Raw genomic sequence first — 26,045 nt, forward strand, 5'->3', positions numbered from 1 at the left:
TATTGACACTAAGCTTCAGCCGCTCACTTTATACAAGACAATGATGATGAAACTCTTCTGCAGAGACTACTTAGTAACATTCGTATAGGTATTTTCTTATCGCATGGAATAAATGGTCAGTTTAGAACCAGCAGATCTAAAAATATTTTAGTTTTCAACTTTACACAGTGGTATGAACTTGGATTTTCTCTGGTTTTCATATCCTTTGGATTACTTTTTAATTAAGAGGCCTTTTACATGTGTCCCTATCCATCACAGTCCTTCTAATTCCGAGCTTTCATCTTTCCATGGATATAATAATGCTTCTTTGTTTTTAAAAGGGGGTGACAGTGCAGAAGCAGGGATGAAATAACTTGGCTCTTCTGCTTGTGATATCACTGCTTACACCCTCCAAGAATTAGGACTTTTCCTGACTGAAGGACTTTTCTTTCCAAATCGCCTTGCTTTGCCCACAGTCATCACTACTCATATTGCTGCTTATGGTGCAATTCGATTCTGCCATGCTGAGAGTGCACAGCTTTTGTCTGTTCTGGGGATCAGCACAGTCTCTTCAAAGCTGAATTTACTGAATTGTACTGACTAAATGACAGGAGGTACCAGAAAAGAGGATTAGATTAATATTCTGTTTTCAGATGGTAGCAGTGCCTAAAGCATGCTGAATGCTTTGCCACTGGGACAACACGTGGGCCTGCTTTGTGGGTCTGTCGAGGGTTTAGATTGTGGGGTGACAACAAAAACCCTGGCAGATGTATTGTTAACCTCCTCTCCCCCCTGATTCCCCCTTTTGCCCCTCCCTTTCCCCCCTTCCCACTCAGGACAGGCGATCGGGAGGGAAAGAAGGACAGAGAGAAGAGAGTTGGAAAAATTAAAGATGTTTCACTAATGCTACTAATAAGAACAGAGAAAATAATACAAAATATACAAAACCAATCTTGAAAGTCTCAGCAACTGCAGAGCCGGCACCCAAAGTCCTGGATTGGACTCTGCAGCCAACCGGAGCTGGATTCAGTCTCTCACTAGGCCTCAGTTCGCAGGGAAGACTAGCAAGGTCCTCTCCTAATGTTGACCATAAGCAGAAGGGAAAAGGGAAAAGGGAAAAGGGCCGTGGTCCTCGTGATCTCCCACTTTTGTATGAAGTATTCACGTGAATGGAATGTTATACACAGTTGGTCAGTTCCTTGGTCACCAGTTTCTCGTTGCCCCTCTCGCAAGATGTCCATCCATGCTTATCAATAAGTTTGCATTCCATTGCTAGGTTTACCAAAACATGTATCTGGTTCTCCAGGAAAATGCAGCTAATATGAAGGCTTTAGCTGACAGGCAAAATTCACTAAAAGAGAAACTTGTTTTTTAACAAAACCAGGACAGAGTCATTTGTTGCTCCTGTGAGCATTATTTTAGGAGAAGCTAATAACACAGACACATTTACTGTGTCGGTATTAACCTCATATTGCCACAGCCACAGGGTTATTCCAGTAGGATTAAAACTCCTAAAATTGTCCTGTAAGACCCTCTGAATAGACTCACAGTCAAAGGAAATGCGCAAAGTGAAACTGAGCCTATCAAAGGAGAGTAAAACAGAATATTCCCATATATATATATATATATATTTATTATTATTTATTTATTTATTTTAAAATATTGCTGACTTTTTCCTTGGTCTGCATTGACTTGTGGCACCAGGAGTTTGCCTGCCAAAGAGTGTGCTTCAAACTGCTCCCATAATTTCTGTTCTTCAGAGTTATTTTTGTCACAAGATTGGCTTTTTTTCCTATTTGCCTCCTGTTTTTTGTCACCTATTTTCAGAAGGAAGGACCAGGACAAAACACAAATATCTGGCTATTTCTGGCTTTGGAGGCTGATTGAATGAAGAGCTTGGCACTGCTTTTCTGTGATGAATTAAGTGATGATGGAATGAATGCCGAAATGAGTGACTGAAGAAAACTTCAGTGTTGCCAGCTGTGGTAGGGAGTATGTTGACAAATGTACAAAATGTGTTAATCACTCACATTGTTTCTGCTTTATTTTGTTTAGGGACCAGATGGGCCACCAGGACCAATAGGACCAGCAGGAAACCCAGGAGAGATAGTAAGCTCTAAGCTGTGTGTTTCACCACCAGCTTCAACTATATTTAGATCTGTGAAATAAAACTGAGCTGGAACCCCTGTAGTGCCCTTTGAAACCTCCCCAAAATATTCAGCCTGCATCAGCTCTACACCTGCAAGAAGGACCTCCACAAATAACCACTGATTAAACTGTTCTTGAGGGTTTTTTTACTCACCAAATGAAACTCTGAATTAGCCAGAGCATAATCCAGTTCATGGGACCTCTAAGGAGGTTTTTGTACCTCTTACCTGTCTGTCCTTGCTGTTAACATGTTTTAGCCTCCAGAACAGGCTAACTGAATCTGTCAGGATGCTTCATGAACCAGGCTAACACCTGAACTATGTCTGTGGTTTGTCAAAACGAAACCAGCAACCTTTTGAAGGTTGTCACAGCACAAGCTGCTCAGATGCCAGGGCCTGAGACCATTCCCTCACACCACTGAAAATACTATTAATAGTACAGATGTAACCTTTGAGAAGTCCATGAAGAAGTTTGCTACTGCTGTTTCATTTGAAGGGTGTTCAGATGTTAATTTATGGTAATGCATCAGAAAACCCTGGAGACACAGGTAATCTGATTGATGCTAACTTCAGGTTGAAAAGGAAAAAAATGAACCTTCCCTGGGTAATGCATGCTGTTGAGCTGGAACAGTTTAAGACTGTATAATTCTGTGCTTAATTTCTAGAGCAGTGTTTCATAATGAGCAAGGTGCCTCTTGCAGATCCATTTCAACCTGAGCTTCACCATAAATGAACAGTGTTGGTCTTTATGATGACTGTTAAAAAATCAGCAAGGATTCTCAGCAGAGAGGCCAGAGACTACGTGGATAGGCTGGCTGAAATTCCCTTTCAAATGGATGATCAAGGTTGAGGCACTGTGAAAGACCTGGGATGATAATGTCCCATCCTGAAGAGACTGTCATAGAGTCAAAGAATCACAGAATCATTTCAGTTGGAAGAGAGCCTCAGGATCATCAAGTCCAACCATTAAGCTAACCTAGCTCTAGTACTAAACCATGTCCCTAAGAACCTCATCTAAACACCTTTTAAACCCCTCCAGGGATGGTGACTCCACCACTGCCCTGGGCAGCCTGTTCCAATGCCTGACAACCCTTTCCATGAAGAATTTTTTCCTAACGTCCAATCTGAACCTCCCCTGGCACAACTTGAAGCCATTTCCTCTTGTCCTATCCTTTGCTACTTGAGAGAAGAGACAAACCCCGTCCATGCTCCAACCTCCTTTCAAGTAGCTGTGGACAGTGAGGTCTTCCCTGAAAGAAGTGCCTTGTCAGAAAGGCTCTTCCCATAACTACTAATTTTATAGGTGTAAAATACAAATAATCTTCTTTGTGAGACACCTCATGTAGGAAGTTAAGGAAGACTAAATATTAAATATAATCAAGCTTCAGAAAAAAAAGTGATTTCAGTGTTTTTTCCATCTGTAACAACTTATGACTAATACTGGACATTTCTTGTGAAAAGAAAACCCTCCAGTTTAAACTATAAGGAATTGAAAGAAACCTTGCACACGGGCTATGACAGCAGTTTCTTACAGCTGTCTCTGGTCAAACTCTACATTTGATAAATTTTCATCACCACAGTGTTTCTGCTTTCTTTCCAGGGTAAAGATGGCCCTCCAGGTCCACAGGGCCCACCAGGGTTGCCTGGTCTTCCAGTGAGTGCAATTCAGCTCCTTGTAATTCAATACATTAAACTGTTTATAAACACATAGGTGTGTAAAAGAGGTGACATTTTCGAGGTGCTTTGAAAGCTACACATCATCTGTAATTGTATCTATCATGTTGATGCCATGTCCCTGGTACAGGACAGTGTGAATGCTGTATTTGATCACTTGAAAGCTAAGTGTTAATTACCAACATGGATCAGATCTGACCTTCATTGTGCAGAGCACAAAAATCAAGTAGCTCCAGTGTAAGGGCACAAAAATTCATAGACTAGAATACTGTTTTTATCTGAATCCACAGCCAAAATAATTCCTTTGCATTGACCCAAGTTGAGGTGCATCTTGGGCATAGGCTCTTCTCTTCTGGAAAATGTATTAGTACAACATTCTAGGTTTTTTTAACCTGTCGTAGAGACAGGGCCAGAGCTATTTCTAGTAAAAAATAGCCTAGCTGAATGAAACTAATAGTATTGTAATGATTTAAAACAGCTGTTTTTAGAATCTTGTTTTAAGATAGTTGGAGCGCTCGCCTTGCTGAAATTTAGACTTGACATAGTGGACAGGGAGACAGTTTATGCTGTTATAGTGGTATAGCAAGGAGAGGTTTATGGCTGAGCTGTAGAAATAGGGTAGTTTTGGAGGGTTAGACAAACTTAAGTATGATATGATGGACCCTATTCTTATACCCTATTTTGCATTTCATTTACAGGGAATTGCTGGGAATGACGGCAAAGACGGCAAGCCAGGATCTCTTGGGGAACCGGTAATGTAATTTAAAACTGTTTTGCTCAGGCAATCAGAGCCTGCACCCACATTTTGGTTTTGGAGCTGCCTATCTATGGACTCCTTAGTGGGGACAGAGAGCATGTTTATGCATCTTTTTTTAACATCAGAAGAACTATATCATCTTGAGCAATTAAGTCACACACTAGCAATCTTGAAAAGAAACTTGGTTCTTTAACTTTTACAGCTACCATAAATTCACTAAAACTTAGTGATTCCACTTCTACAGCAACAGTAAATATTGCAGAGAAAGAAGGTTGTCTTGTAACATCAAACCCAGTCAACCATTTTTTGGGTGGAAGATTATGAGGCACAAAAAGTTTAGAGGAGGTGTCTTTAAAGAAGCCTTTTCTGGATTGCTCTGTGACACTTGTGTTGTCCAGAATTAGAGTTTAAAGCACTGTAAAGGTGCACTAATCCAAAGGTGTAATATGCCTTTGAACCTCAAAGGCTGTGTTCATGATGGAACAGGCAAGGGTATGTATGCGAATGGGTGTCACTACTGTCCTCCTTGCACGCTCAGAATAGGGAAACCCTGGGTAGCCACAGTTCTCAGTGCTGTTACATCTAAGGGAGAAGAGTGGTAAGTTTTCAACAGCAGAGAGATGGACCTGAAACTTTAACCAAAATTAATATGATTGTTTCCCACAGGGAAAGCCTGGAGAACCAGGGCTCCCAGGCCAGGAGGGTGCTAGAGGCTTACCGGTAGGTACTGCTCTCAAGGGTACGATCCAGTCACTCTACTGTACTGTAGCTGGGAAGCGTTTTTGGGCAGATGAGGTTTTTTATTGATGTAAACATATAACCAAAGGGCTGGCCTGGATGAGAATAGTCATGGCATTGTGCCTAAATAAATAAATAATAATCAAAAATCAAACAGGTATTTCCAAATCCCTCACACTTGGAGAAGTGTAGGTCCTTTACCTAGAAGATAAATCATGAAACTTCAGGACACCCCTTCTACCAGAAGGCATAGTCACAGCTGTAGACCTTGTGTTCTGTTAGGTGTCCTCTGGAAGGACGGGGACAATGAAATTTAGTGTTAAACAGTCTAATGGCTAGTCACACCAGGAATACACACACTACAGTCTTGGTCTTGCAGACAAAGGAGCCATGGAAAGGTCTTTCTGTGAGGTGCCCCTTCCTAATCACTCCCTGGCGCACGGCAGCTCCATGCTGACCTATCGCCAGCATTCTTAAGCAAAATTGGGATGGTTATTCAGTAAACATTCACACTAGAGTTTTCTTAGTGTTTCATGCATCAGGGTAATGGATAGTTACTGATTTTATCCTCTTTTTTAGGGTTTCAAAGGACAGAGAGGAGATACAGGTCCCCCAGGCCCCCGGGTAAGTAACATGTACCTTTGGAGAAATATTGTGTGAATTGAAATTTCTGAGCCAATAGGTAAAACTGATGGCAGGTATGTGTTCGACATGGCTGTTTTCCACTAGAATTCCATGGGCCACACCCGTGGCATGAAATCACAGCAGTTGTCTTCCTCCCCTCTGCTGAAGTTTTGATTCCAGGTAAGGTGAGGCAGCTGGTAGAGATGAGTCCCCTGATGCTCCCTCTGAGACAGCCCTTTGTGAGGAAGTTTCAAGGGTGTCTCCATACCACATGCCTCTGGTACAAATGCTGACATACAAGACGAGTAAACCTGCTGCACTTGTTGGACAAGCATCAGCTCTCCTCCCAAGATACTTAAGAAGCGCAAAATAAGTTCATGAAAAAAACTTACAGAAACAAGAACAGAAATGTCTCTAACCCTTTGACTTAGTTGCCTGTGGATCATAAAACCCAAAACTCAAGTCCTGCATGAAAAGCTGGTCTCCGCTCTGTTCTGAGCAATACCGTCAAAAATATCCACAGTGTAGAAAGTGCAATGCAAAACTCAATGTCCTTCTGCCTAATTCTGATTTTTTACAGGGAAATAAAATACTTGGCTTGCAGGAGCTTAGCTGAAAAAATCCAGTGCTGAAGTTCCTCATCTCTTCCCCATTACATTAGTCTCTGTACCATGAATAGGTTGATGGTTTTCAGTGACTGCACTAGCAGTAGCAAATACTGCTGGAAAGCAGTGCATTGCTTTGTGCATCACTTACAGAAGATGCTTCTGAATTGTTTTCATAGCCTGCATGTCACATGTCATGAACGAAGCTCTTGTGGGATTTAAAAAAGTTTTCACTCAGCCCAGTGCAATACTGTAGAATGCTGGTGTTACTGGTCTGTCTTTGACCTTGGTCTTATATCTCTTTCCTTTTTTTTTTCTGAATTGCAGGGGGAACCAGGTGTGACAGGTCCTGCTGGTCGTGAGGGGCCACCAGGGAAGGATGTAAGTGCAACATTTTGTGCAAAAACTAATGTCCTTCTCCCTGACAAATGAAGATTTTAATATACAGTGACTCTGACCTAAAACAGCTGCAGAAACTGCAATGAAGGGTGAATTACTGCAGGGAATGATTTGTGCAAAGATCATTTGGGTAGGAAAGAATTTGAGGGCTTTTGTCACTGCTCAGCTACTGACACTTAAGCGTCAGATATATCTTTGGAAGAGCAGAGAAAGCTGCATTGTTTGAATCCCAGGCTGTGCTGCATACCCATGGACCTGCTGCTTTCTTCCACCCCTCTCTGAGCAGCGCTTCTTTCCACTGGTCCCACTGGGGCAGGTTCTGTCACGCTTCCCCTGCAAAAGCTGTATCTTACTGCGTGCATAGCTCCACCAAAATCCGTGAAATACCTATGGAATAAGAAGACGCTGCTCAAAGGAAAGTGAAATGGTACAAACAGATCCTCTGACATTATTAGTGTCAAACGCAGTCACAGAACAAAATCCTGGGAGGCAGCAGCTGACGTGGGATCCTGCAGCAGCTACTGAGCAAGATACTGAGCGGCTGATGTGTTGTTGTCATGGGACTTGGGGAAGTGGCTTCTCATTTGCAACCCCTTGTATCACTGGGAAACAGTTGTGCTGTAAGTGGTACTCTGCAAAGTAAAATGGAAGACAGACCTAGGGGAACCCCTCAGAGAAGAGAGAAGCATGTCTTAAGCCTCCCTCAAGGGAGTACAAAGTTTTCAGTTCTTGAGAAACACTGGAAAATTTCTGTCCCTGATAAATCCAGCTCTAAGATAACCTGATAATAATGATTTCTGCTTGTAATCAGGCTGCATTTAGTGATAGATGTTTAAAATTCAAAAGGCTGGCCTTCCTCATACATAACTGAAAGGAGGTAGCGACACTTTAATGATGTTTCTCTCTAATACGTGAACAGCGTAATTTAGTAGGAATGCTTTTAAATGCCTGTTTACTTGCCTTCGTGTCAGATCTTTCCCTCTCACCAGGATACTTTTCTTCATTTCAGGGTGATACTGGCCCCATAGGACCACAAGGTCCTCGAGGACTCAGAGGACTGCCAGTGAGTTTTCTCTCATGATAAACCATTTCTGGAGGTACATTGTATATAGTTGGAATGTCCTGCAGTCCAGTATTCTGGTTTGGAAGAAGAGTCTTAAGATTCAGATAATGTTGATTAAAACACTTTGCCTACCTTGAGAACAACAAATCAGAATGATATTGCTAGAAACTGATGAAAACTTATAATACTGCAATGGAGTGATGGTTACTGACTTGCTGGGAGGGATAGTTTAATGGATTCTATCAGGATTGCAGTGTTGGAGGGCTCATATTCCAGTCCTGCCTCTGGCATCTCGATCACTTCTCAAACGGCCTCAGTTTTCAAAGGCAGACAGTAATTGTGGCTGCCCCCTATGTGGGGTCCAGTTGTGATACTTTCCATTTTTGTCATGCTGTCTTTATTGTTTTCTGGAAAAACAAACAAACAAAAACAAACAAAAAACAAACAAAAAACAAAAAAAAAAAAGAAAAACAAACAAGAAAAACACATAGTTTTAGGAAAAAGTTGTTTAATTGAACAACTTATAGAGCTTTATTACACCTTCGGTAGAGAAACGATGATTTAGTTGCATCTCATAACTTGTTATCTGGGATGGCTGAGAAATTACTTTTATTAATTTCAATGACTTTTTCAATTCTTTCTTGAAAATCAACCCTTTCCAAATTTGAATGCAGGTCTCTGTTGATGAGCCTAGGCATGTCTTTAATATGTTGCAATGAGTGATTTCTTTCCCTTCTCGGAAGACTTGTTAGTGAAATAGTTTCTACAACATGTCCCATAATCAGGGCAAAATACTTATTCAGCCAGCAATGCCAGGAGCTGAAGCAGCAGGTCCCTCTGGGGTGGGAGGTTAGGGGTTTAAATTAGACTGCAGGAACATATGGAGAGCTCCTGTGTCTACCTTGTAATTTACCTCATTATTCCTGTACTTCTGGCATCAATCACCAACATGTCATGCCCCTGCACAACACTAGCAATGAATGAAAAGATTTGAGGAGACAGAAATTATGATAACTCCAGGCCATTTTCTTCTTGGAGGAGAGAAACTTGAGGCTTTGTATGCTGGAGGGCGAAGTATCAGTTTCTCTTGTTCTTCCTCTGCTTTGTTTACTTGCTAATAAGGAACATGAGGTATGATTTTGAATTTGTGCAGTAAAAGGGCTGGTCTTTATGGTCAACTTTGATGCAGGGAAAAACATCTCTGCATGGACAATTGGGAGGAGAGAGAAGCAGGCTGTAGAATTTCATATCACTAAACTTTAGTCACCAAAAAATGAGAATCCATAGATGATTAAAAAGCACGTCTGGCCTCTGGCCCCTGATTCAGATGACAACCCTGTGAAGAGGACGGCAGGCAGTAATTTACAGGACCTACCTCAGCTGCTGGAAAGAAGAAGTTTTCTAAAAGTAGGAAGATGTGAGGATCTGGGGATATCCGACAGTTAGTGCAGAACATTTTAATGTTGTTCAGTGAGTTGCCAAGAAGTGTTTCAAACAAGGACTAAAGGAGCTTGTCTGAACACTGGTAACTTGGAGCAGGTGGCTCCATCCACACAGGAGGATGCTGCATATGGTAGGGATAAGAGTGAAGAAATGGAGGAGGAGAAGGACTGGTCAGGTTCTCTTCAGATTAGAGGATTTGGGTCCACATCTCTCACTTTTTGTCCTGTGGTGGTGTCAGCCATGCAATCTGGAATGCAGAAGTTTTGGGGTCAATTGAAAATAAGAGATCCTTACTCTGTAGTCTGCCAGGAGAACAGGTTGGTCAATGCTAAAGAAATCCCTACTGATGCAGCAGTAGGTGGATATTTTCAATTATAGTGTATGATACTTCACTAAAGTTTTTCTTTTTGACATAGGGCAAGAATGGATCACCTGGATCTGCAGGAGAACCTGGCCCAGCAGGTAACCCAGTAAGTACCACCAAGGGAAACTCATGCAGCAAGAAGTTATGCAAAGGAGAGGTGACTGACGAAGTATAGATGGAGTGGATTATGTATAGCTGTTTGCCATCCCTTATGATACCACGTCTGAAGATCAGTGATCTGAAAATCACTGGCTGGCCACGACATCGGAGGGAGTTTGGCTGCATTCCTGGAATTGAGCTGCTAGCTGGGTCATCATTTTTCCCAGCAAAAGTTAAGTGTTAACAGAAAAAGGAAATGATTGATTACTCGCTATGGAAAAAAGATTGGCATGCCTCATCCTCACCAGTAGACTTAATTTTGCCAAGCAGAGACTGTGTGGCCATCAGAGAGCTGTCACAGGGAAGGAAAGGGCCTCGGGGAGCTGGCAGACTGCCACTGAGAAACAGTAGCAGCAGAAAAATCCTCCCCAGGCACTTGAGGAAAGAGCAGACAGTGGGCAATAAACCAAGATCACAAAGCAGAATGAAGCCCCCCTGGAGACATCCTATGTAGCAGAATAGCATGGTAATGAAGAGCTGCAAGGAGGACAGTGAGGAGTTTGTTGTTTTGGGGTTTTTTTTGCGGTATTTTTTGGTGAGTTTAATTTTTTTGTTGTTGTTTTTGATTTGTTTGGGTTTTGTGGTTTTGTTTGGTGTTTTTGTTTGTTTGTTTTGTTTTTCCTGTATTCTGCAGCTGAAAAATGTTCAGGATTCAGCAAATCCATGCAAATGTACCTTCGTGTCCAGTAGCATCTATTCCAATTCAGGGCTCTCCCTTCTGTCCATCTAGACATTACAGCTTGCTGGGCTTTTAGATTCAGATAGAAACAAAGGCACAACAGGAGAATCTGAAAAATTGCAGCAGGATTGCACTTTCTGTGGCCCTTGCAATGCTGTAAACCAACCCCAACCTCACCACAGACTTGTGCCCCAAGCACGTTTTGCTTTGCTGCAGAGATGTCTCATCCTAGGTGGTCTCAGTGAAGCAAGCAAGACCTTTCTGCATGGGGAGGAGATAACTCACAGGTTACAGTTGGGGTAGGAGAGGTGCAGTTTCACAGCCTTTCTGAAGCCAAGAATTAGTGCCACTGCTTTTTTCTCCTTGACACAACTACTTCTTACCATCCTGGAACCACTGCCATTACTTCTTTCCCCATGGATCTCTGCTGTTGCCTTTTCAGCCTTCATTTCTGCTTCTCATCATGCTGACTCCTGTTCCCAATTCCTGTTGCTGCATTTTTTTGGCTTTCTGCGCCTTCAGCAGGACACTGTGGCTTTGGGATGCCCTGAGTGCCAAATGACGTTTATTTTTTAATTATTGTGTTATCATATTACCCAGACAGTCATCTAGCGACCCAGGGACTCACCAGGCAGCTTCATGCACAAACACAGAACTACAGTAATCTCTGCTGCAGGGGATTTACAGTCCAAAAATAACACAGGAGATTGAAAAGTCAGATGGATGAGAAAGAGGAAGCAACGAGACAGTATTGGTCAGCAGAACAGACAGTCATCTCATCAGTTTCCTTCTCTGTCATTAAAATGAATCCTCTCCCTTTCACAAAGGTTATTATGGGAAGTATTTCCTTGTGCTGTACACAAATCCATTTATTTCCAGCCTTGTCTAGAAATGCACTAATTTCTTTCACAATGTGGTGTGACAAGCCATTATATTTCTCTTTTGAAAAAGAGGAGAAGCGAGAAAGGTTATCATAAGGGTTTCTTTTCCACCTTCGCCATTGCTGACCTGTAATCTCAAGGTAAAACGCGCAAAGAGCTTTCTCCTTTTGTGTCTGTTTGACAGTGTCCATCCCACTGCACAGTGCTTATTGCTTAAGCCTGCACGCAGCAATGCAGCCCAGCCCCTGAAATCTCCAGCATTCATTTCATACCCAAAAGCCATGGGCTTTGTGCCCGTCAGGTTTGTTGGTTCTCCCTTTGTACAAGACGGGCTTAAAATGAAGGCAAGTTTCACTTCAAGAAGAAAAAGGGATATATACTTAATTAGAAGGTAGGGGATAAAGTTCTGAAATAAAAGGTTAAAAATAAGAGTAAAAAAAAAGAAGTCAGAAGTGTACATGAAATGGCTTTGTATTATGACCTGTCATCTAAGCTGCCCTGATCTGTAAAAAGGAATAGTTTGGCAGAATTTAACAAGAGATAAGTAAAAGACAGACATTTTTAAAATTGAACCTGGAAATAAAGGCAAAAGAGGAGCTGAGTAGCTGTCTGTTCATTGTATTCTCAGATTTGAGCAGTGTGACCATCTGCGCCGTTTCTCTGTCATCGCACATCACAGCGTTTCCACTCTCCAGCACCGCCTTATAAACGATGCAGCGCCAGAATAGCCACTGAATGTGACACCTCCTGTCACTTCCATAACTGTCACCTCCTTTTGATGAAAGGACCCCACATAGCTTATTAATAATGCAAACATGGTGTTTGCAATCTGGTTTTCTAAGTGACTTTGTTCTGTCTTTCCTTGTCAGTTTTGTGAGTCCTGCTGCTACAGGGAAATTTCCCAGTTCCAATGTGTCTGTAAATGCATGATCTGGAAAAGAGATGTTGGAAAAGAGCTGCTAGTGTCTATCTCATTTCTGTCCTAAGGGTCCTAAAGGAAATAAAGGAGAAAACGGCAGCCCAGGACTCCCTGGCTTCATAGGACCCCGAGGACCACCTGTAAGTATGTCTGGGGATGGATTAGACCCACTAATTAGCTGCTTTTAAATATTGGACAGATGCAGATGGGACACGATCATCTTTAATTTGGTAGAAAAAAAAAGAGAAAACATAAGCAGGAGATCTGACAGATCCAGAAGCCGATCACTTCCAAAGGAAACTGCACTGCAAAAATAGCATTTTTGTTATGAATGGACATCCATAATCTCATTTACTGAGCTGGTACCTGTCAGTCAGCCCTGATAATGTGTGCATTAATTATGCTTGTTCAATAGTCTTTTTAATACAGGTATAGGGTATTTAAGTTACTCAGACTATATCTCAGCATGAACCCCAGAAGGGCTAAACAGGGAAATTTTAAATGCTGATAATAGTATAGGTATTTCTGATATATGGTGTTCCAAGGAAAATTCCTTTGCTAACAGCAACAGAGGTACATTGCAATTAAAGCATTCATATATCTCCCAAAGTGATCTAAAATAATACCTATACACATGAAAATATCACAGCCTTGAAATCCAATATCTTTACCCTTCCAAGGACAGTCAAATATGTTACATTCTCCTAGGAGGATAGAATGGTGAATATTAGGTAAATATTTTTGTTTCTAGGTCTATTGTGACTTAAAATGGAATGTAAATGTTTTCATGGGAGTCTGGAAGAGCTGAATCTTCCACAGGATGATTCTTCGATTTATTTATTTATCTATTTTACATTATTGGAAAGGGAGTTTCATGATGAAAAGAAGAGAAAGAAATATTTCTCTAGAAAATGAATTGAAAGTAGCAAATGTGGTGGTCATTTAAAACTGAAGTGGCCCTAAGGAATACTTGAGTGAATCTGATGCTGCCTAATTTGAAGCTGATGTGATCTCACATCTATGATCAGTTACATTGCTCGTGCACACATGGAGGTACCCTAGTACTGTCTTAGTTGTGTTTCCATTTGTAAGAAAAACACTACCTGCATGCACTCATTGTACATATGATCATGTGTTGGATTTTAAATGGACTATAAAGAATAATCTTTCCATTCATGATATGGGAAATTGGGCAGAATTTTAGCAATAATTAGTTTAATGTTTGCTTTGCTTTACCCTTGTACTTCAGTACTGAAGTGACTTTTTTTCACTGAAATGCTAAAATGTAAAGATTGTATTGCCTAATTATCACATTATAAATGCAGAGCATAGAAAAAGAAAAGCCTGATATAGTGCTTGTATAAATCGAGGTTATTTGATATGGGAGATTGAACAAGATGACCTATAAAGGTCCCTTCCCACCCAAACCATTCTACCATTCTATGATCACATGATTCTATGATATAGTTCTGAAACACGGGCAAGCTTTCAGACTCAAACTTGATTTATCACTGGCTCTGTATCCATTAGCTCAGCTGGCATAATACAAAAAGGTACCTCTACCTACAAAGTTTATTTGTGTTACATCTTTAGACTGTTATGGCTATAACAGTGGCACTATTTAAGCTAAACCAGCCCAAGTAAAGTGTATGAAGATTTGTGAAGTGTCTGTAAGAAAAAGGAATAAAAGGTATTGAAAGCAGAAACAGACTTTCAATGAAACATCTGTCCTGATCTTAGCTGGTTCAGTAGAAATGACTTCCTTTTATTTGCAAACACTTACACAATATGTATCTTTACTAAAAAATGCTTTCTAAATTGTAGAGTGTGTTTCTAGGAATGAGTTACAGAAGTAGGATGAGGACAAATCACCCAAACCCACTGTTGTGTAGCTCAAGAAATCTCAGTCTTTAAACAGAAAGTAAGACTTGTGGTTATTAGATAAGGTCTTTCTTCCAGCTCCTTGCAGTGTGGTGCTAAATTCACTCTTTTATCTCTCAGGGAGAACCAGGAGAGAAGGGTCCTCCTGGAAAACAGGTAAGTTAAATTCCCAGTTGTTTCAAAGTAGGACTGGTGTCTTGGGGAAAACAAACAAACAAAGAAAACATCAACAAAAACCCCAAACAAACAAAAGCAAAACATAAAAGATGCTACCTGGGTTGCAAGAAATTGATTTTTTTTCCTTGAATGTTGATATTTGAGAGCAAACAGGGAGCTCTCAGGAATCTGTGGGACCGATAGGGAAATAAATTCTCCCCAATTCACAAGAATCATTGCAAAGGCATGTGCTTTATTATCGACTGTTATTATGGATAGCTCTTTCATGTTTACCCTTATTTTGTTGCAGGGTACCCCAGGGAAACCAGGTGAAATTGGCTCCAAAGGAGAAAGGGTAGGTTGGAAATTATTAGTTATTTCATTGCATTGAAATGAAGAGCTATTTTGAGTTAGGCGCTGGGGGAAGGGGTCATTCAAGAGTGAAGCATGGGCTGTAGAGATCTGCCGTGCTTCTTACCCTCCCAGCCTTCTCTTTAATCATTCTCTGTCAGTAATAATTTGAGGATCATTTGTAATTCACCAGATGTTGTATTCAGTAACTTTGCCAACTCAGCTGTTTGTGTTTTGCTGTGCACAGAAATGAGAAGTTTGCCTCTTATTTTGTGGTGGTAACGTATTTTTTTTTTTCCTGCTTAGGGAGAGCCTGGCATCAAAGGTGAAAAAGGCCCTCAAGGAGAAAAAGGGCCTCCAGGTGATCCTGGGATACCTGGCCATAAAGGCCATCCAGGACTGATGGGTCCCCATGGACCCCCAGGAGACACTGGGCAAGTTGGACCTCCTGGTCCTCCAGGACAGCCAGGATTTCCAGGACCAAGGGTAAGACTGCCAGAGAAGGGTTTTGTACAGTAATTTTAGTGTCACAGTGTGTATGATCAGAAAAGTACCTAAGTGAGGCTGGTAGAAACCAGAGCAGGTGTGTGTTATAATGTAGATGAAGTGTTTTTATCTCTTGATACATAAAAAGGAGAGGAGTATAGCACGTCTCAGGGATGTGTTGTGGGGGTGTGGATTGAACTTCAGGAGATCTGAACAATCGAGACCTACAGCCAGAACAGTCAGTTCCTGACCCTTTGCACTGCTAAAAGCCTAAATCAGGTCATGCGACTATGGCCATGGGTCTGGAGTCTGAAAAAGCTTCTTTCTATAAGCACATTAACGTGCAGCACTTCATGCGGACGTCTTATGCCTTCCACTGTTGCTGGTTGTTACGACAAAATGCTAAGCTGTGGAAAGATCACTGCTCTAATCCTGGAAATCTTGGAGTCAGCTCATCAGAATTAATGAAATCCTATTTTCTGTTAATATTCTCTTTTTTTTTTTTCCTCCCTAATGGGAAACAATCTCTATATTGAGAGCAAATAAGGGTAATGTATGTAGAAGAATGAGAAAAACTACCAACACTAGTGAAGCCGCTACACACATCATGAGGATGAATTTGAGATTAATTCAGAGGGGAATAAACAGTGAAATAATCTCTGATGTAAAAGCTGAGTAAATTTTAGACAAAGCATTTCTTTGTGTGTCTCAACAACACAGAGATTTGATGAAATCCAGTGGTGATTATGGAGACTTAATGCAACTAATAGGGTTAAAACTTGGAAAGATACTTTGTAAGCCTTCACAGTATGTTCCACAATCATGTTTACCTACTGCGATATTCACTGAGAGCCATCACAAATAGTTAGTACTTAATGACAAAATTGCTTCTTTTGTCTCAAAAAACTGTATCTTTTTCTCATGCAAAAATTGTGTTGGGAAGAAGGCAATAAATAGATCAACTCTGTAATTAGCAGCAATGTTACTGCTTAAAATTAAAATATCTCTTGGCTATTTAATAAAATCTATTTTTTTTTAATGAAGAGTAACTTCTGATTCAGAAGACCTCACAAGGTTTCTATAAACATAGAGGACAAAGATTCCGTCCTTATAAGTTAAAAAGATAAGTGTGAGAGAAAAGCAACACTTTCATAAATATACCTGATACACAAAATAATGCAGTCTTTAGGTTGCCCAGAAGTATTTTCAAAACTGTCAGATACTAAAAGAATAATATTAAACAAAAAACTAAAAATGCATTTCAAGTGAAAGATTTCAATGATTTACAAAGTAAAACTTTTCATCTTTCCGGTTCAAAATTATTTATTTTTTAAACATACTTACATTTCTTCTTCTTGGGTTTATGCAAAGACCAGAGTCTGGTTACCTTAAAACCACTGTCTTCTTACAATTTTTTTTGAAAGCCACAACCTAAAAAATCCTCCTTCCACCCACCGAAAATGCTTTAATAATTTCTTCAGTTGCATCCTCCAAACTTGTTGTTCACATCGCTTTGAGTTTTGACAGCTATTACAGTTGTTCAACAGCAACGTCACACAAAAGAGCTGTGAGAGGAGGTGAAAGATGCTGTCCCTTGGAGGCTGGGTAGGGGACAAAGGCCAGGCAGCCACATCAGTGTCTCCCTTCAGCTGTGTGAAATCAGGCAGAATTTTGTACTCGCTTGGAAGAATGGGTATCATATGCATAAAATGGCTCCTGTTCCCTGAGATAAGGCCTGTTGGCAGGCGATGCATCCACTATGGGTGTTTAGAGCATGTTTAGATTCAGAGAATCATAGAATATCCCGAGTTGGAACAGACCCACGAGGGTCATTGAGTCCACCTCTTGTCCCTGCACAGGACAACCCCACAGTTCACACCGTGTGTCTGAGGACGGTGTCCAGTCTCTTCTTGAACACTGTCAGGCTTGGGGCCGTGACACCTCCCTGGGGAACCTGTTCCAGTGTCCAGCATCCTCTGGATGAAGAACCTTCTCCTAATGTCCAACCTGAACCTTCCCTGGCACATCTTCCTGCCATTCCCTCGAGTTCTGTTGTTGGTCACTAAAGAGAAGAGTTCAGCGCCTGCTACTCCTTCTCCCCTCGTGAGGAAGTTGTAACTGCCATGAGCTCTCCCCTCAAGTCTCCTCCAGGCTGAACAAACCAAGTGACTTTAGCTGCTCCTCATATGACTTCCTCTCCAAACCCTTCACCAACTTCATAGCCCTCTTCTGAACACTCTCTACTATCTTTATACCTTTTTTATCCTGTGTCCCCAGCCCTGCACACAGTGAATGCTCCAGGTGAGGCCGCACCAGTGCAGAGCAGAGCGGGACAATCCCCTCCCTGCCCAGCTGGCCATGCTGTGCTGGGCACACCCAGGACATGGGTCCTTCTCGTCTGCCAGCGACCCTGTTGGCTCATTAGATACCCACCTTAAGCACTCAGGGTGCATGAGTGCTTCTCTCTGCAAGGAGATGTGCAGTGCTGAAGAGGGAGGTTGGCTTTCCACTGTGATCTCGTAGAGCAGAGGGTCTCTTCTGATTTGATTGTATTGCTTCTCCTATGAGTGTACTGGAGGGAGATTTCCTCTGGAAAGGAGACAGGGACAATGTACCAACTATGCCTTCTGACCAGGCTCCCTGCTTACACTGTTGAGCCCACGGCTTGCCATTAGGTTGGAATGTTTTGTCTCCCTTTTCATTCTCCTTTCAGGCAGTCCCTGCAGCCCTGTGTGGGTGATGAAATTCAATCTAACAAACCCTTCATGGAGGGTTTCATTTGCACATCCCCTGGCTGTGATTATTATGTCTTGTTATTACTGTGATTATTATTCTCTAGGGGGAACCCCCATCTCTAGAGACTTTGAGGAGGCTGATCCAAGAGGAGTTAGACAAACAGCTAGATGGTAAGTAAGCAGCTCTGGGAAGCCAGTAGATGTATCTGAGAGTATGAAAGATACTTTCCGTAGTTGTGGTGGTGTAACTGCCACCTGAACCTCTCCTGTTTACAGAAAGTAAAGATGTGACAAGCCTACCTGGAAAGAGGAGTGTGTAAAATGAAATGTGCTTAGCGAGCTTTATTGTTCCCCAGGACTGATGTTCCCAGCAATAGTGCAGGGGCTTTCTCCCTTCTTCAACCCAAGGCCATTGCCTTTGCTAATCACCTTATGGCTTTTTGCTACCAAAACAGCTTTGCTGCAGATTCATTCCTGCAGATGCCTGGGCTGAGATGGTAGGACAAGAGATTTAAATTAAAACAGATACAAATAGGGGTTCCTGGAAAATAAAGTAGTCAGCGTAGGATGTAAATTTGCTTTTGAGGTCACAACTGAAAGAGAAATATTCCTGATTTCTGTCTGTGACATTTTGACACTCATCAGTATGAGAAGATGGAGTGGAGTGGCTGTGGACTGCTGCTTCTCTCAAAGTACGTGGATTGCAGACCACTACTGACCCCATCTACAGTGAAATGTTGAGCTGTAGTGCTTCTCCTCAAACAACTTCTGGAACAGTAGAAACAAAGCTATGGACATTTTCCTGAAGCTAAATATCATGGTTCAGTGGAGTGATTTAATTGAAGAATTTTATTTGCACTCTCTGAGACTCCAAATTCCATGCCAATCTAAAAGCATTCAAGACTTTGGACCAATGAAGAGAAAATAGACAACCCTTCTCTCTCCATTCTGTGGAATGTTTTTGTGATGCAAATGGATGAAACTGAAAAAAAATAAGTCTGTGACAATACTTAGGCTTTACTAGGCCACTGTTTCTGGCTCTCCATGTCTGGAAGCACTGATCTTCTAGTCTAACAAACACGTTTCCTTCTCTTCACAGCAAAGTTAGCCTATCTCCTGGCTCAAATACAGCCTGCACAGGTAAAAGCATCCCATGGAAGACCAGGACCTCCTGGCCCCCCTGGGAAGGAAGGACTTCCAGGAAGAACTGGCCCTCCGGGAGAGCCTGGCCGGCCTGGACAGACTGGGTCTGAAGGGCCGCCTGGACCGATTGGTCCCAAAGGTGAGTGAAACTTGGTGTGTTTGGGAAGTTCAGTAAAGGGATATGTCCTCTGCACTTTGGCATCCACTTCTTTTAGTAGCATCTAAGTGGTTCTCAAAATGCGTGTGTTAGAAGCAGCCTCAGCCTGTTGAACCAAAAGTGGTGAATGTGACCAACTGGTGTTTTTCACCTCTATCCAGAACTGGAGTGGAGTGAATTTCCATTCCCATTGAACATCTTATGTCAGAGGACTAGCCACAAGTAGGAACTATTTTTAACAAATATATTAGCTTCAGTGTGGATGGAAGTATGGTAGTATTCTTTAATTCAGTACATCATGCTAATCAGTTCATTATTTTTCTTTCCATTTCTACAGGAGAAAGGGGAGCAAAGGGTGAAAAAGGAGATACTGGTGTTGGTCAACGAGGGGAAATAGGTCCTCCAGGAATTCCAGGTGTGTTTATTCAGAACACCCCACAAAACACATCACTTAGAACTACTACAAGGACACAGGTCTCTGCCATGTTAGATAGATGATCGGGATAACACAAATATGGCATACACAATTTCTGTAGAAAGTGGCCCAAAGGAAAGAAATATGTCTCTGGCATCATATCTGGCTACCTTTGTTTCCTCAGCTTGATTGACAGGTATAATGATCCATCTCAGTAACAGCTAGGTTAACTGACCTTTGGGACAAATCTAAAATGAAGCTTTAATCACTAGGTATATAATGAAGTGTCTTATCTGCACTTGCCAGAATGTTGTTGTGACCAAGCTGAACCCAGAGTTCTGAGTACCTTCAGATGTTATAAAAGGTCATATCCATCACCTGTGCCTCAGGCATACAGCTTCTGCTTTGCCTTTGCTGACAAAGAAACAGCAAATTTATTTTGTTTCTAATTTGAAATTAGGAGCCATTGACCAGTTTTGCCTTTACGCTGCTTTGTTGGGGGAGGAAACTGTGGGAAGCTTTCCTAAGTCTGTGGGCTGGATTTGGCATACTGGCCCTGCGTTGCCTTAAAATAACAATGCTAACCCGATATGCTTTGTACAAATGAGTTATCTCCCAAAGTCAGATCATGCCCCAAGCTTTCCCATCCTCACCTCCTCTCTATGATGACTATATGTCATTAGTTGGCTTGTGCAGCTGCACAGCTTCAACAAGCTGGTGACAGAAGAAGAACAGCAAGAGCACAGTTGTGCAGCCCAGTGATGCTCTAGGGGCTGGAAATCTTGCATTCCGATGAGATACACTTGCCACATCCCTGTAGACACATGCCAGACAGACTCTAATCTGTGGAAGCTGATGTTTGCACCCAGGTTGGCAGCAAAGCCATCTCCCGTGATGTTGCAATGCTGAGTGCCGAACCCTGGCAATGCCACTCACCAAGGATGTTTTGGTTCTTATTTTAGGCCTCCCAGGGGAGCCTGGCTATGCCAAAGATGGGCTGCCAGGACCACCCGGCCCTCAAGGTGAAGCTGGGCTACCTGGTCTTGCCGGCCCACAGGGGCCTCCGGGAGCCAGTGGACAGTGTGACCTGACTCAGTGCGCTTACTATGCAAGCCTGGCTGCCAGACCCACCAACGTCAAAGGGCCCTAACACGCAGGGAGTATCCCCAGACTCGTTTTTAAAACTTGAAATCATCACGCCTGCCAAGAGCTCTCAGATGTCTTCAACTGTGTTTCCTTCGTGGGAGACCTTCTAAAGCATATAAATGCTGCCGGTCGGTCAGATTATTTTTATGAAATATAATTATTATTATTATTATCTTTGATGTGATATGTGAATTTGTTTTTGTTTTCTCTAACATCAGGGCATATTAAAACATTAAAAATAAGTGTTTTTTTTTTCCTCTTTTGAAGAGCATATAATAACAATTAATTGTGTAGCTTTTTATGCATAACCATTCCAATGCCAAAATTTTTGTCTGTTATCTGGTTAATTTTTTCCAAAGCTTTACCACTCAGCCTTGAAGCTGAAATCAAATCCTGCAGCCCAGGGCATTAACAGTGAGACAAAGGCTGATCACAGGATTGTTGGTGCTATCTGACATCCACAAGGAAGGGAGGAAGGCAAAGCCATGCCAAAGATGGAAAGGTCTCCAGTACATTAAACTCACAATGGACAGACAGTTATGAACAGCCAATGTGTGTTTCCCAGAAGACCCCTGTTAAATTTAACATTCTTCTGCCCATAAGTGAGTATGTATCCTATAGGACCTACTTTTTATGGGACCATTTGGGATTTTCACAGTAAGGCTTGGAGAAACCACCAAGATGGTCTAAACCTCCTCACTTTACCCTGTGCAAGAACTTCAGTACTCAGGGGGTTTGATTCTACCAGATGGAGCTTTTCTTCCTTCTGTCAGGGAGATACCTCTGCAAAAACCTTTGATTCTGTCCTCTGTCACCTCAGAGATGTCAAATCCCCTGCTCATTGTCAGCAGACTCACAGATCACTGCCAGCGCTTCACCCAAAAATAAACCAGAGCAGCATAGAAAATCCTTTGGTATTAAAAATCTCCAGAAGTCAAGTGTGACCTAATGTCATAATTTTGGAGGATCCATTCTGACAACAACTTGGCAAGGTTGTGTTTTAGAGGGTAGGTGAGAGGTTGTAAGCTTGTCTCTTAGGAGGCTGATCTCTGATGAAAGAGTCAGAGCAAAGAAGTGTTCAGAAACCTGGAGGAAATTGTGTTTGAGGGAGAAAGCAAAAAGTCAGACACTGGTCCTTTTCCCCTATCAGCTAACTGCTGAAAACAACCTAAGAATGCAAAAAAGAAGAGGGAATGCAGTCTGAAAAGATCTCCACAACAGATCATTTGTGAGTTTAACCCTCTGAACAAGACATGTCCACCCACAAAGGTGATGATGTGAGAGGTGATCAGGCCTCATATATGTTCCAGTCAGCAAAGCAGCTGCGTTTGCAAAACTCTTCTGCACAAAGCAGTTTGTAGTGAGAGATCAGAGTAATCAACCTGACACAGACACTAAGTGCTCAATGTGTTTGGAAATCACATCAGGTCTTTTGGAGATGGAAAAGAGACACATTGCCCTGCTGGCAGGTTCACCATATGGCATGGTGTTCCCAAGCTGGCCAAGCCAAGCAGAAGCCACAGCTGTCTATAACCACGCCAGAGTCAGACCGTGACGCTAAAACCTGGAGATGACTGTTTGCCAGTCTTGGAGAGTTTTTCTCAACTGGTAGCAAATAAAATTTGCCTCTGTTTTACTGAAACATGAAATTAAAAAAAACATGTTCACATGCCAGGGTTAAACAAAGTCTTTACTGTGTTGCTTTCAGTGGTGCTATTTTGCAAATAAACTCTGTGATTTGATTTTACTGTGTTTCTTGCTATGGAAAGACCGATCAAGGTGAAAAATATCATGACATGAAAAGCTTACTGCTTTTAAGTAACTCTCAGTGGTACATCTGTTACTGTACTGCAGCTTCCGATAGCATACTATATTTCAGTATTAAGCATGTTGATCACATGATATTTTACAGCACCATTTCTCTGAGGCTGAGTGAGATTTCATCCCTCTGGTGGTGAGGGAGAACGGGTTCCTATTCAAAAGATAACTCCCACCAGGGCACGAGACATCATTTTGAATATATGTGATAGGCTTTTTGGAGGTCAAACATAGCACCTGGGCTATGTTAATGTGACATTGAATTCCTGTCATGATGGTGACTCCTCAGCCTCAGTAGATTTTCTGTCATTATGTGTGTCTACCTGTACTATGCATTGCATAGACTTCAGTACATTCCAGTACACCGTGGGATGGGTAGATACAGATTGATGTTCTGTTAAACAAATTTTGGGGTCTTTCACCCCTATGAGATCATTGTATCATAGCATGATTTGTGTTGAAAGGGACCTTTAAAGGTCGTCTAGTCCAACCCCTAGTGGGTGAGATGGTGCAGTGATATCTAGTTGAAGGAGATTTAGGGTGTTTTTTTGGATAACCATTTTCATTTGAATGTGTGTTGGAGCCCCTACCAAGAGTCTGTGTTAGAAACATGAAGGACATGCCTCTATCTTTAATAGAAATTAAAAGATCTGCATGGGATAGGCACAGACTATGTTTCTGCAACTTCTCCACCCAGAAAAGGGGACACAGCTTCGTTCCCTTTGCTACCACGTATTCACAAACATATGGTTGTCTGTTCCTGGAGACACCCAGACTGTCTCTGTGCCCTGAATTCAGTGGGTGCCATTTCCCTGCTCTTTCTTAGATCTCGTTTTCTTTCCAGCCAGTTAAATGACATTTACCAAGCATAATCTGTCGCTAGTGAGAGGAATACGAGACACATGCAGCAGACCTAGATCAAGACCTGTGTTTATAGCCACCCAGTTTCTATGGGTAGAGTCAGCAAAGGGAGGTTCCTGTAGCTACCACCTCTTACAGAAGCAAGACCTATGTGACTGTGCCTAAAAAGTCACCCACAATAAAAGGTAAGAAAGGAGGGTGTACTTGCAAGGTTTCAAAAACTGTAACAGCCTTTGCCTCAGTCTGTTTATGCAGTTTTGCAGTCTCTGGAAAGGTGGCCTGAGGTTACTTTCCAAATGAGGTCTGCCATCTGGGCAGGCAGTAAACCTACAATTACAGCCCTGGGCATGGTCAGAAGCTGCTCTCCAGAAAATACAGATACTTCTGTGCCTGAGAAGGTGACGCTGTGTGCTGAAAGGTGACAAACAGATGTGTATTGTATGTCCAGCATCTTGCAAGGTGACCATGGAGACAGGAGGTGGCAGGTAGGACAGGGACATTTCTGATGGCCTCTCCTCTAACCACTCTTGAATAAGGGAGTGTGGTGGCTTTTGCATCTCAGTTCCCTGAGTCTGAGGTTTAATCACAGAAATATTCTAATGTTTTTGTTGGATTTTGTTTTGGCTGGTCCTGTGTTAAGAAAGGATATACTGTTAAAATTGCATTAAAGAGCCAGACACCGTATTACTTACATATTTTAAAGGTGCTTACATATTTAAAAGGTGCTTACATATAATAAAAGGTGCTACTATACATGGGTTTTATGGCATCACTGTGAGTTGTTATTTTTTTTCCTTTTAAACCAAGTGTGTATGTGTAAATAATCACAACTGTAACAAACAGACCATTATTCCATTTAAATTTTTGCCTGTCAAATAAATAAATTAAAATTTAAAAAAAATAGGATAAATTGGGAAAACATTTTTTTTGTGTTAAATTATTTATCAGTTTACACTTGTCAGCTAAACAGTTTTGAATTAGCTGCTTCGTGGAAGCTGTAGCAGGGAATGGATTATTTTCCTTCTTTGTGCCACTTGATCTTCTCAATACAGCTTTGTTTTGCTGTTTTTCTGAGTATTGCTTTTCCCACCTTTTATTATTAATATGGGATTAATAAACTGTGTGAGGATGAACTCTATTTTACATATTTATTTTGAGATGAGTTGTCAAAGCCAGAATACTCTGTTGTGGACTAAACCAAATGTGTGTGCTTTTTTTCCCAGAGAGTCAATAAAAATGCTGTAGCAGTTAAGCTCAAGCTCTGTGCTCAAACCACAGAACTGGCTGGGACATGAGCACAGCTTTTACATTCTGGGCAATCAAAAAAAGTATATATAATTAAAATTATTAAAAAAAAAATGAAGTTTACTGATGTCTCAGTCTTTAAATGTGCAAACTGATCAAGTTCTCCCCTGCTACAGATTGCATTTTGGCAGCTTCTGGAGCAGGATTTGCTGCCTAGGCATGGCTGGGTATCACCATTCGACAATGTCTTGGCACCTCCAGGGGACTGGCAGATATGATGCAGGACCTAGGGGAGCCTTTCCAGACCTACAGTGGGTCACCCTGGTGGAAATTGTGTATCACATCAAATGACGTAAGATGCTTATGTCTGGGTACCTGAACCCCATGCTCAAGTCTCTCACAGAGGGATTCAGAGTTGAGCTGCGGCACCTGCGCTTTGATGGCTCTGAGGTGATCTGTGAAGCCTGGAGATTCAACTCATCCTAAAGCACCCAGCTGTAGCACTCTGGGTTGTGTTACCTACATTAACTAGGTCTTAGTGGAAAACAGACCTTCTGGTAGCTGTCTTTATCTTCCACCGTTACCACTGAGTTGGTGTGGGGGTATATGTAACAGGTTATAAGATATTGAGTCCAATGTTAGTAGCAGCCAGGCAGCTCAGAGAGAGAGGGACAGACTTATATCATTAACCTGCATTAACCTGTGCTGTCCTTGTGTCAGGGAATAACTGGAAAATCTTCTTAAAATGGCTGAACTAACTCAACAGTAACAACATGGACTGCAAAAAATTCCACTACCACCTATTTCAGCCTCTATGAGCTGGAGTCCAGAGCTGCTGAGGGTTAAGGTTGCTGCTCCACGGCATGGGGAGGAAGGGGAGCACAGGGAGAGAGCCAGTCTGGGGGGGAAGGCAGACCCCTGCCTCAGTCTGCAGCACTGTGCAGGGGTGGGCATCCAACAGAGACCATGAGGAGATGCCCTTGCTGCTGTCTCTTCAAAGCCAGTGCTGATGGAGGAAGAGTCTCTGCATCAGCCACCCAATTGCCTCTTATGTCCCGATTTCAGCACCTTAGTGTAATAAGGGTCCATAGGAGTGTGGACTTTTCTTTCAATACCTTTATAAATGGTAAAGCTGAATTAAGAAAGCCTGCTTAGATTCATTGATTTGGTTTAAACCTGGAAGTCAAAAACAGAGATATTTGTCTTCTGACTCATGAAAC

At 42.0% G+C, this 26,045-nt stretch overlaps 1 protein-coding gene across 3 annotated transcripts in view; it reads left to right on the forward strand.

The window, feature by feature from the left end:
* Positions 1-24,918, forward strand: part of COL22A1 (collagen type XXII alpha 1 chain) — a 232,188-nt gene extending 207,270 nt beyond the window's left edge. For all 3 annotated transcript variants that reach the window (XM_071803774.1, XM_065831575.2, XM_071803775.1), the window contains exons 50-65: positions 2,035-2,088; positions 3,727-3,780; positions 4,499-4,552; positions 5,224-5,277; positions 5,875-5,919; positions 6,852-6,905; positions 7,933-7,986; positions 9,846-9,899; positions 12,500-12,571; positions 14,433-14,468; positions 14,779-14,823; positions 15,126-15,305; positions 18,145-18,211; positions 19,140-19,322; positions 19,678-19,755; positions 20,718-24,918. In XM_071803774.1, coding sequence (XP_071659875.1) covers positions 2,035-2,088; positions 3,727-3,780; positions 4,499-4,552; positions 5,224-5,277; positions 5,875-5,919; positions 6,852-6,905; positions 7,933-7,986; positions 9,846-9,899; positions 12,500-12,571; positions 14,433-14,468; positions 14,779-14,823; positions 15,126-15,305; positions 18,145-18,211; positions 19,140-19,322; positions 19,678-19,755; positions 20,718-20,905 — 1,272 coding nt within the window. In that variant the 3' untranslated portion in view covers positions 20,906-24,918. The remainder of the gene's footprint in view (positions 1-2,034; positions 2,089-3,726; positions 3,781-4,498; positions 4,553-5,223; positions 5,278-5,874; positions 5,920-6,851; positions 6,906-7,932; positions 7,987-9,845; positions 9,900-12,499; positions 12,572-14,432; positions 14,469-14,778; positions 14,824-15,125; positions 15,306-18,144; positions 18,212-19,139; positions 19,323-19,677; positions 19,756-20,717) is intronic.
* The last annotated feature ends 1,127 nt before the right edge of the window (positions 24,919-26,045 follow it).

Source organism: Patagioenas fasciata, chromosome 2, assembly GCF_037038585.1.
Source record: "Patagioenas fasciata isolate bPatFas1 chromosome 2, bPatFas1.hap1, whole genome shotgun sequence".
In the NCBI taxonomy this organism is placed as follows: Eukaryota; Metazoa; Chordata; class Aves; order Columbiformes; family Columbidae; genus Patagioenas; species Patagioenas fasciata.